At 29.6% G+C, this 12,920-nt stretch overlaps 1 protein-coding gene across 2 annotated transcripts in view; it reads right to left on the bottom strand.

Moving 5' to 3' along the window:
* The window catches only part of LOC114336054 (dedicator of cytokinesis protein 3), a 403,673-nt gene extending 391,161 nt beyond the window's left edge, over positions 1-12,512 (bottom strand). For both annotated transcript variants that reach the window (XM_050659323.1, XM_050659324.1), the window contains exon 1: positions 12,297-12,512. In XM_050659323.1, the coding sequence (XP_050515280.1) occupies positions 12,297-12,333 (37 nt within the window). In that variant the 5' untranslated portion in view covers positions 12,334-12,512. The remainder of the gene's footprint in view (positions 1-12,296) is intronic.
* Positions 12,513-12,920: the final 408 nt, after the last annotated feature.

Below are 12,920 nucleotides of genomic sequence, written 5' to 3'. Positions count from 1 at the left end.
AAATGAGCTCCCGAAGAAGTTGATAGCATTAAAATTTAGGCTCCAAAAGTTTTCCCAAAAAAATATTATTGTTTTTTGTTAATAACTCCATTAATTTTACGATATCAAGTTCAACTAAAAACCACTTGAAAGTAATTTCAATGGCTATAAAAACGTATTAAAATTAATCTTTTAAATCCCTTATTTTTTTAAAGATAACAGGTTAAAAGGTTTCAGTTACATGGTTCTCGCTTAAGGCGTAAACGTTTCTATCTCTTGGTTATTTTTTATCCTACAAAAATACTCGTAATAAAAAAAGTAAAATGGTTGTTAAAGAAAAAACTAAACTTTGGTTCTGCATCATTTCCTATGCATATCGAGTATGTTTGGAGCTACTCGTATGTATTAATCAAAAGAAAAAGAAAATTACGAAAATTAAAAAACAAAATTATTTTCTTTTCAAAAATATGCATTCTAAACCGGTCAAAATGTTTGAGGTCATTACTTATGCTAAAATAAAGAAAGTCTATATCTACTATAAATTTTAATTTTTGTAGAAATAATGTATGTTTTATTTTTCACATTTTCCTAAAAAATTTGAAAAGGTTGTCTTATTTTCATCATCACTTGGTTAATTTTGATGCTAACAATTTCTTCTGGAGCTCATTTGATAGGTATTCCTGGGTACTTTGAGAAGTGTTTAATAAGTATATTAAATAAAATGCATCGTTTTCCCGTTATTAAGCTTGAATATGTACTTAGATTTGATAGACCAGGGCGGATCTGTTTTGAGGTGGATGTGAGAGGTGGCATTTGGATTTTTGCAGTTAGAATTAAGTGACAACTTCAGTAATTATAATTGACTTATGTTCCTTCTCAAATATGCCCGGAACATTAATAAAAAAATTAAAATATTTTCTACTTTCATTTTGGAACAATTCAATTTGGAACGATTCATTTTGGAACAAAGTCGTAGGGAAATAAAATAAAGATAATTGAATTTTGTATGATACACGACTGGTTTAAAATGTCTTAAATTATTACCCATTATTGCAAAATAGCAATAAATACAAAATAAGGGGGCAAAATAAGCCTGTTTTTATTCAATGTTTTTCAACCACTTTGATTGCACTTAGAACCTTCGTAATTCGCTTAGAAAATTCTTACAACATACTTAATCCGTCCACCAAATTTTATTAAAATCGATATAATAGATTTTGCATAATAATTTTGCAATCTAAATTTTTTTAAAAAAGTTATATTTTTTAAAAACTTTCTGAACAAAAAGTAGACCATTTAGAAGTTTGCAAATTTTTTTACATAGATAGGCGCTCTACCTATCTAATACACTTTACAGAATTAAAATCGGATTATTTAAGCGGCCTCAGCACTGTTTTAAAGTTATAAACAATTTTTTGGCTTATAAACAAATATAGTGAGGACGTTTGAGTTGAAATAAATTCATTTTCTCGCGACTCTGGAGATAAATCCCGAAACATGTCGATTTTTATATTTAAATTATAATTTTCTGGCATATATATCATACTAGTGACGTCATCCATCTGGATGTGATGACGTAATCGATAACTTTTTTAAATGAGAACAGGGGTCGTGTGCTAGCTTATTCGAAAGGTTGTTCAATTCTCTATTCATTAATTAGTCCATTGAAATGTTACATTTAGTGTGCATTTCTTAGAGGAGTCAATTTTATTTTTTAAATGTGTAGGGGAGTTCAGTAGAAGCTTAAGTTCAAGTTTTTGGGGTTGAGGCCCTTGTCCCCCGGCCGCCATCTTGGAAAAAGAGGTGCAAAGGGCTTTCGCGCTGTATCTCGTAAACTAGCTACCCTACAGAAAATTTAATGTCACATAAAATGAAGCAAATTAAATTTTCTACAATTTTATATCTATTACTTTTTATCGTAAAGTGACCAACAAAAAAGTTATAAATAAAAATAAGAGAAAATTTTGTAAGAAATTTTCTTTTGGAGGTTATAACTTTTTTTACGTTCATTTCACAATAAAATATCATCATAGCGATTTTGTAAAGGATTTTTCAATAAACAATTTTCACTATAAAGTTGTTTAATTTTATTTATTATCTAGGTTTTACAGCGCTCCAAACTTGACCAGATTCTCGAATTCTCGTAGAAAAATAATGTTTTTCTATCTATATATTAGACGAGCGGCATTAACCGTTATTCCAACCACGAAAATCAAATTTAAGGTAAATGATCAATTTTGGTCTATTTTTATGTTTTCGAGGTCGCTGAATCCGAATATGAAGTTTATTTTTATCTAGAGTTGGTGGAACAAGTTAAAAAAATAAATTTTATACAAAAATGCCAAAAATCAATTTTGATGATTTTTCAAATTTACCTCGCTGTATCTTTGGTCGCTGTAAATATTTCCTTTTAAAAATTTTACTGTGTCATCTTTGAAGTATGTAGATAACAATGAAATTTGTTCCAAATGTTTAAACACATTAAAAAAGGAGTTGTTAATTTATTAACATTTTGTCATCATATTTCGTTAGTTTCATGTTTACTTAAAAAAGTTGAGTGACAAACTTTTTAGTTTATAATTTTAACCGACACAACAATAAAATATAGTTCATGAAGAAGTTTTTTGGAAAATTTTAAATCAAAATATATAATAGGAAAAAAGTTATGTTACTTCATATACAAGCGGCACACCCCAAAAAACGCTTATATCTCGAGATCCTGACCACCGTGTGGTGAATGGCTAATTTTTATCATACTTTATGATTTTGATATCAAAAATCGTTTTTTTGCTCTGCTTAAGAATTTTTCATTTTGCGGTTGCGTCATTCTTCTTCTGAAGCGGCGAATTTGTCCTCAAACAACTTCTTGGGTCTTTTCTATATATGCTTAGAGTTATAAGTTTTATAGTGGGAAGAAAGTTCAAAAACAGATTAATAATAGCATAGGAATGTTAAAATCATAATAAATTGTATGAATAAAAAATAATATATAGATAGAAAAGTAAGCCTAACTTTTGTTTTTATTGTATCCCTATGAGCATTCGAGAATCTGGTCAAGTTTGGAGCGCTGTAAAACCTATATAAATAAATAGAATTAAACAACTTTATAGTGAAAATTGTTCGCTGAAAAACCCTCTACAAAATTACTATAATGTTATTTTATTTTAAAATGAACTGAAAAAAATTTATAACATCCAAAAGGAAACTTGTTAAAAAAATTTACATATTTTTGGTTATATCTTTTTTGTTGGTCACTTGACGATAAAAAGTAATAGAAACAAAATTGTGGATAATTTAATTTGCTACATTTTATGTTTAATTAGATTTTCCGTAGGGTTGGTAGTTTACGAGATATAGCGCGAAACCCCTTTGCACCCCATTTCCAAGATGGCGACCGGGGGACAAGGATGGCGACCCCAAAAACTTGAACTTAAGCTTCTACTGATCCCCCTACACATTAAAGAAATAAAATTGACTCCTCTAAGAAATGCAAGGTACGGCCTAAAAAATGTAACATTTTAATGGACTAAATATAGACATTAACATAATTTTTTATATAGGGTGGCCAATTTTTTTTAATGAATTGAGACAAAAAGAAGAAAGTAAATAATTTATTTAATTCGAAATACATTTTACTGTTGTCCTAAAACAGAAAAAAATGTTTATTTGATAAATAACTCAAAAATGAATTTATTCCAACTCAAACGTCCTCACTGTATTTGTTTATAAACCAAAAAATTGTGAAAACAGTGCTGAGGCCGCTTAAATAACCCAATTTTAGTTCTGTAAAGTGCATTAGATAGGTAGAGCGCCTCTTTATATGTAAAAAAATAGCAAACTTCTAAATAGTGTACTTTTTGTTCAGAAAGTTTTTAAAAAATTTAACTTAAAAAAAAATAGATTGCAAAATTATGCAAAATCTATTAAGTCGCTTTTAATGAAATTTGGTAGACGATTTAAGTATGTTGTAAGAATTTTCTAAGCGAATTACGAAGGTTCTAAGTGCAACCAAAGTGGTTGAAAAACATTGAATAATAATATGCTTATTTTGCCCCCTTATTTTGAATTTATTGCTATTTTGCAGAAAGGTTAATAATTTAAGACATTTTTAACCGGACAAATATGATACAAAATTCAATTATCTTTATTTCACTACCCAATACTTTTTTCCAAAATGAATCGTTTTAAAGTTATAAGCCAAGAAAGTAGAAAAAATCGATGTTTTTCGAAATTTTTATATATTTTATTTTTTTATTAATGTTCCGGGCATATTTGAGAAGGAGCATAAGTCAATTATTATTATTGAAGCTGTCACCTAACTTTATCTGCAAAAATCCGAATGGCACCTCGCACATCCAAAAATAGACGTTTTTTTCACAGATCCGCCCTGGTCTATGAGTACTCGCCGGAAAAAATATACAATTAAAAATTTTGGTAATACATAATAGCTGTTTTGTAAAAACATGCATTTTTTCACGAAAAATTAAAATCTTTGATCTTGAATACCTCAAAAAGTATTGATTTATTTTAATAACTTCATACAGTGCGCTGGAATAAGTGTTACCCCCCTTCCCCCTTAATAACTTATTTATTTTGGCATCAAGGGGTGGCATCCCCCCAGGGTTAAAGCGCAAATTAGTACCATGTCACTTCTGTTTCTCGTGGTATCCTCTAAATACTCACCAATTTTCATGAATATAGATGGAGCTTCAACGAAATCGGAGGTGAAAACCTTCAGTGACTGCACTATAGTAGTCACAATCATTAATAAATAATAAATCGTTACATAACAGATAGTGTATCACGGAAACTTTTACGTAGTTATCATCTAATGAGCTTCAGATTCTCGTTGAGCATTGTTATTAAAAAAAATGTATTTCAATATAAATATTTAAAAAATTTCCAGGAAAAGAGCATATCTTCACCGGATGATTACTATTACCGCACAGTCGACAATCTGAAATAATTATCACTTTTATAACGCAATTAATTCGTAAATCAGTAGTGGAATGTAAAAAATAGATATTTGCAACATTTTGCAGGATTTTGGGAATCTTGGAAAAGGGTGCCCCCATTAAGATAAATGCCCTCACTCCCAGTATTATTTTTTTTCATTTTTTTTTTAGTTTTTTGTGATTAAAAAATAAGCTTCAGCGCAATTTTAACCCTCCGCCCCTTACTACTTCCTCTACACCAAAAACGTCATTTTTCGTTTTTATTTTTTTAGGTAGGTTGCAATCAATTTGAAAATTTCAAAAAATCACACACATATTTTAGGCTTTTACAAACACATCACGTCTATTTTCTACAGACCCACAGGTTAAGTGTACATAACATATTTTTTTATTTTTTGATAAAAAGCGTATAACTTTTTTTGGAGATGGCTGCAGGTCTAATTTTTTTCATTTTGCGTATTTTATCAAAAACTATACGTCTATTTTTTCAGATTTTTCCGTAAGGTGTGCGCCACCTTCAAAAATTCAAAAACTGGATTTTTAGGAGGTTTTTGACTATTCAAACCCCCAAAAAAGTAGTGATTTTTTGGAGGTTTGAATTGAACATAAAAAAATAAAAAAATTATACAGGGTGTCCCGAAAAGATTGGTCATAAATTATACCACACATTCTGCGGTCAAAAATAGTTCGATTGAACCTAACTTACCTTAGTACAAATGTGCTCATAAAAAAAGTTACAGCCCTTTGAAGTTACAAAATGAAAATCGATTTTTTTCAATATATCGAAAACTATTAGAGATTTTTTATTGAAAATTGACATGTATCATTCTTATGGCAGTAACATCTTAAAACAAAATTATAGTGAAGTTTGTCCACTCCATAAAAATTTTATAGGGGTTTTGTTCCCTTAAACCTCCCCAGACTTTTGTATACGTTCCAATTAATTCATTATTGTGGTATCATTAGTTAAACAAAATGTTTTTAAAACTTTTTTGACTCTTAGTATTTTTTCAATAAGCCAGTTTTTATCGAGATGCGGCTTCCTTTTTAATATATTTACATAAAAATTTTATGGGGGTTTTGTTCCTTTAAACCCCTCAAATGTTTGTGTACGTTCCAATTACACTATTATTGTGGTACCATTAGTTAAACACAGTGTTTTTAAAACTTTTTTGCCTCTTAGTCTTTTTTTGACAAATCACCTTTTATCGAGATATGGCTTCTTTTTCAAAATATACCTAAAAATGTAAATTATAAAATACATTTTCAGATTATTAACAGGTCTCTATAATCGTACTTAACCATAATATACAAATATGTGGTGGATTCGACAAATATTCAAAATAGGTCGATAAACACTGGCTTATCAAAAAAGTACTAAGAGGCAAAAAAGTTTTAAAAACATTTTGTTTAACTAATGGTGTCACAATAATAATTTAATTGGAACGTACACAAAAGTTTGGGGGGGTTTAAAGGAACAAAACCCCCTTAAATTTTTTATGGGGTGCACAAATTTCACTTTAATTTTTTTTAAGATGTTGCTGCCATAATAATGCCACATGTCCATTTTCAATGAAAAATCTCGAAGGGTTTTCGATATATGAAAAAAAATCGATTTTCATTTTGTAACTTCAAAGGGCTGTAACTTTTTTTGTGTGCACTATTGTATATAGGTAAGTGAGGTTCAATCAACATATTTTTGACCCCAGAATCTGTGGTATAATTTATGACCATTCTTTTCGGGACACCCTGTATAAAACAACATATAATAAAAAACCAACAAGGAATTTGCCATGCAGCAATGTTTTAAAAATCTTTGTAATATTCTGGAATTCTGGACACATCTGAATTGCAAAATTATTAGACCAGATGAGAAAAAGTTATCACACTTTTCTTTACACCGTTGTTTTAGATACGAGGTAAAAAATTTCATACCAAATTTTTACATTATGTTAACATACATATAATTTATTATTTTATAGGAAATAACTTTTTTTACAGATTTTTGATTTTTATGTGGATTGTTTTAGGAAGTGCACAAGCAACTTTTGATAAAAAAATTTAATGGTGAACAATTGTATTTCTACTTCTTTTTGTAATAATATGATACTTTGATATATTCAGAATAACAGATGAAAAATAGGGGTACAATAACAAAAAATTTTACATAATTTTCCTAAACTATATCAGCAGGAGCATATACTTAAATTCTAGTTGTAAACAGCAATCCAGATATATTTCTAAAGAAATCTAAGGTCTGATTTTACCATAACAAACCCTAAACAAATGCCAGATAAATACATACAGGGTGTTTGGTAAAGAATGGGACATAGCTTAACCTTAGATTCCTGAGCTTAAAATGGGTCGATTTATAGTACGAAAGTTGATAATAACCGAAATACAGGGTGTCAAAGTTAAACTTTTATTTTATTTATTCTTGAATATTTCCTAACAGGTAAGGGATAATAACACGAAATTTGGTAAGCGGGGGTTTTTTGGGACAAGAAATCTAAATTCGCCACCAAAAATTATGTATTATCGAGAGGGTGCGACATACGCCTTTCAGCGCTTATTTTAATAGATTCATTTTTTTATTACTCTCTACATACTTTTTAAATCAAAACTTTTATTTTCTTAATATTTTTGCTTAACAGGTTGATTGCCGACGGACAAAACGACCTCCTTCGGTAACGCCGGCTACTCCGCGAGTCTTACTTCGATTATGTGACCTATACTCCGATTGGAGTAGCCGGCAATATCGAAGGAGGCCGGCACACTCCGATAGGGGTAGTCGGCAATCAACCTGTTAAAAAAGGTATACTAGATTCATCTCGTTAAACTCGACTGTTCTCGAGATAAACGCATTTTAAGTCTGCGAGGCAACATAATTTTTTGCATAATAATATCATTGTAGTTACACCCAAAATATAACTTAAAACCATAAAAATTTCCAAAAATGTATCGCAAATTTCTTTAAATGGAATTTGCGATGCAATGACAAAAATGAGAACTGGAACAATTATTATTATGGTTTCAAGTTGATTTTTCGGGTGTAACTACAATAATATTATGCAAAAAATTTGGTTGTATCGCAGATTTAAAATGCGTTTATCTCGAAAACAGTTGAGTTCAGCGAGATGAATGTAGTAAAAATATTAAGAGAATAAAAGTTTTGATTCAAAAAGTATGTAGAGTGGGGGATAAAAAGTTGAACGTATTAAATGAGCGCTGAAAGATGTATGTTGCGCCATCTAGGTAATACATCATTTTTGGTGGCGAATTTAGGGTTCTAATCTCAAAAAACCCCCGCTTACCAAATTTCGTGTTGTTAGCTCATGCCTGTGTCAGGAAATATTCAAGAATAAATAAAATAAAAATTTAACTTTGACACCCTGTATTTCAGTTATTATCAACTTTTGTACTAAGCTAAGTTAGCTTAAATGGACCTATTTTAAGCTAAGGAATCTAAGGTATGGCCCATTCTTTACCAAACACCATGTATAATACCAATTACTACTCATCAAAAGTAAACATGGTAACATTATCTTAAGATAAATTAAATTATAAGCACAGTGAGATTAGAATTATAACTATAATCGGATAATAAAATTAAACAATGGCATGCAATGCATATCTGTAGACTGATACTATACAAAAATATTTAATATCACTATGGCGGTTTATGTAAAATTGCAGAACTGTTCAAAAAATACATCATTGATGACATTTTAAAACAAAAAAAAATGACTTTTCTTCTTTTATTTTCTTGCCTTGGTTTGGAACCTTTAGTCATTCATGTGCATTATTAATAATTAAATACCTATGTGTTTTCTGTAATGTTAATAGACACAAATAATAACCTTCACTTTAGTGTAAACAACTCACTTCAAAATATAAATCTAAATAAATAAATAATATTATCGCATTCATATAAACTTTTATAGGTCTGGATCCCGCGTATGAAAAAAAAGTTGATTAATAGCAAGCTGAAAATTTGTTAATAGCTTAAGGGTGTCTAGTCGAATAAACTTTGATATATGGGAACACTGAAACAGGGGTAGTTTTAATTGTGGAACAGGTTAAAAATTTGGAACGGTCACAGCACGAAAACGGCACATTTATTTTGTCCGACAGAACAGACTGAAACTCTCTGAACAGAGATTAAACTCTCATAAAAAAATCAGACTGCTATTTATTACCTGTCATAATTCCTGTCATTTGACATATTCTACATGTTCCACTCATTAAAACGCCCATTTGGTGATAAATAGCAGTCTGATTTTTGCATGAGAGTTTAATCTCTGTTCGAAGAGTTTAAGTCTGTTCTGTCGGACAAAATAAATGTGCCGTTTTCGTGCTGTGACCGTTCCAAATTTTTAACCTGTTCCACAATTAAAACTACCCCTGTTCCAGTGTTCACACATATCAAAGTTTATTCGACTAGACACCCTTAAGCTATGAACAAATTTTCAGCTTGCTATTAATCAACTTTTTTTTCATACGCGGGATCCAGACCTATTACATTCACTACTTCATTTTTTAAATAAATTATTTAAAATAATTTAGACTTCTGAAGTAGGTAGGTAAATTTATTATGGGCTGTAAAAATATAGACATTACAACACTGAGTAATAAAATATTATCAAGAAAATATGAATTCAGTATTCTCAAATACACTAATTTTCTTTGAATAGGTACTTCATGTAAAGGTTACACAAGTTATAATAATTGAAACATAGACACAAAGTAAAATATTTTTCTTCAACTTAATACACATGTTTTCTAATCATACAAATTATACAAATTGTCTAATGAAAAATCGACAAATACTTTAAACATTTTTTTGAAAATACAGGGTGTTTCATTAATAATTGGAAATATTTTAACTATAGATTTTTGAGCTCAAAATATTAGGATTTATCCAAAACCACTTAAATAAAATGTGGCCTTTTACTGAGTTGCAGGATGTTTTATTTAAGAATTTAAAACCTATTTGTACCCAATACTTTAAAACCATTTGACACATACTTGTCATATATGGCAGGAAGTATGGATACTGCGCACCCTACTAAATTATGTTAGATTAACGTTTCATGCTACTTTCAGAGATGTCCAACAGGGGAAAATCCATAGTAGACCCTTCCAAAATTGTTCTATTCTCCAATAGTTTCTATGTGAACAATATACTCTTGATTCATAACGATAAAGTTATTTTTCGAGATATTTGAATTAGTAACTCTGTAAGGAGCCACATTTTATTTAAGTGATTTGTAAATCACTTAACACCCTGTATACTATGAAAAATTTGAAGTTATCTTTTAAAAAGAGAACCAAGGACAAATGTGATACTTTTTTGCAGAACTATTTTGCAATCTAGATTTATCCGTAAAATGCGGTGATGTTAAAATTTTGCAACAGGAAAAATATTTTTGTGCAGGTTGATTCTTTGGAAGTTCTAATTAGACGTTTTAGAGACATTTTGACATAATTAATATCTGAAAATTTAGGATGTGGGGTTTTTGGATATGAACAATTCATTTAAAATATTTAGAGTCTACTACCCCTTCCTACCAGTTCTAAGGTCTGATTCGCCACAACAAACCCTAAACAAATCCCCGATATGTAATACAAAACTAATTACTACAAATTATAAGCAAAATGAGATCAGTGTTACAACTATAATCCGATAATAAAATTAAACAATGGTATACAATGCACATCTGTACTGATAAAAAAAAATTAATATTGCTACTATAGTGGCAGCTTTATGTTCAACTGCAGAACTGTTCAAAAGTAATTAAGGAAACAAATAATTCTAGAATTAAAAAATTATTTTCTGACATTACATCCTTGATGACATATTAAAACAAAAAAAAAATGGATTTTTTTAACAAACAGAAAACAAAACAAAAAACAGATTTTTTGAAGTTGTACTTCTTTAGGCGCGATTGAGGGTTAAATTTTAACATTCCCGGCGCATGCACACAACGACAGTATGGTGTTATTCGCTAAATCTTTTAAATTATGTAGCCCAACTAAGGTGTGCGTGAAAATAATATATTCGTGTTTTTAGTAAATATATTTATTATAATTTTTGTGTCTTTGGGAGTACGGTAATAAATATTATTGAAAATGTTTATTCAATTATCTATGTGTCACCGCGATTGTCATTATTATGACTGAGAAATAATCGTACGTTAGGGTAACCTCAGTAGCTTGTCAATAGAGCATTCGCCTAGAGATCGGAAGGTCCCACGTTCGAATCCCGGACAATGCATATTTTTTTTTGGTATTCTTTTAGTTCTTTCTAAAATTAATTTAATATTTAAATACAATACAAAAAAACTGTTTAAAGTAGATATATTGATTTTGTTGAAATCATATATAGAAGTATAACTTCTTACGTTCATACAAAGTACACACACATTCTTTTTTTTTTGTTTTGCTTTCTGGCCTTGGTTTGGAACCTTTAGCCATTGATGTGCATCATTAATTTAATGTGTTTTCTGTAACATGCTAATAGATAGGTACAAATAATAAATTTCACCTTAGTGTAAACAACTCACTTCAAAATATAAATCTAAATAAATAAATAATAATATCACATTCATATCAATTTTTACATTCACTAGGTACTTCATTTTTTAAACAAATTATTTAAAACAATTTACATTTCTAAAGTAAATCATGTATTTATCAAGGCATTACAACCCTGAGTAATATTATCAAGAAAATATGAATTCAGTATTCTCAACTAAAAGTTGAGTGTATTTTACTAAATTTTCTTTGAATACTTTATGTAAAGGTAATCCAGTTAAAATAATTGAATCATACACACAAAGTAAAATAATTTTCTTCAACTTAACACACATGTTTTCTAATTATACATTCCAAACATGCATCAAAGAGGAAACGACAGTTTTAAATATTGAGATGGAAGGACAGGACAGGAAGTTGAAGTCTGCAGAGTCTATCAAAAGTAATATTAAAAACAGTGTACCGCTCAAGAAGGCTAACAATAAACCTGCTATCTTATCGTAAATCGTAATAATGAAAAAATCTGCGAATTTTTAAAGATTAACGATGTGTTTATCGCAAATAGATAAACATTTAAAAAATATAGTATAAACAATTCTTAATAAAAATAACAGGTACGAAAGGCTGGAGTGATATAGATACAGTATATATATTTTAGTGACTATTCCTCATTATATTATTCATTGTTCTATTATCTAATTTCTCATTTATAACCAAACAATCACTAATTGATAGCAAAAACATCAGAGTCCTTGCAAATAATCTATAGAAGAATGATAAAATTCAAGGCGAAATGTAACTGACAGTACGTATAAAAGGACTTACCAACTCCGTATTTCTTGGTTTTTGTTGGGATCCACATTTTTTTATAGAAAAACGAAAATTTACATTATAAAACACACAAAAACACTGACGTTTAGTTCAAATCGATAGTAGACTCATTCACTACGCGGCCATTGTTTAGGATGTTTAGATTGTTAAATATTTGGTTAGGGATGGGAACTGTCAAACTAGTAGATGAGGCGAAGTTCAGAGTAGACTGTACGGAATCATAACATCCTTCGATCAATAGGTGACGCTTGATTCGTGGCGTAATGTTGGTTGCTTGCTCGGTAGATAATATAATAATTTTCAAAATTATAATAATTTATAAAAAAATATTTTGTAATTTTCCAAATCCGCAGGGGTAGTTATTAGCGGAAGTTATATTATGTAGTGTGTGTTGAGTAAATGGCTTGTGTTATTAAGTAGTCAGATTTATAGTTTTTCAAGTCATTTATAGGTAATATTTATCCAATCGACGAAGGTACCTGGGGGGAGTACCGATCCAACAAAATTGTTCTTTTTTCTTATAATTTGATTTTGGATATAATATTTAACAATATAAAAATCTCCATTCTTCTTGAGGACCTCCTCGAGTCGTGCTTGCAGCACTTTCTTGGACCGACT

Source organism: Diabrotica virgifera, chromosome 8 (assembly GCF_917563875.1).
Source record: "Diabrotica virgifera virgifera chromosome 8, PGI_DIABVI_V3a".
Taxonomy (NCBI): domain Eukaryota; kingdom Metazoa; phylum Arthropoda; class Insecta; order Coleoptera; family Chrysomelidae; genus Diabrotica; species Diabrotica virgifera.
The sequence above is the reverse complement of the archived record's forward strand: the minus strand, read 5'-3'. Positions and strand labels throughout refer to the sequence as shown.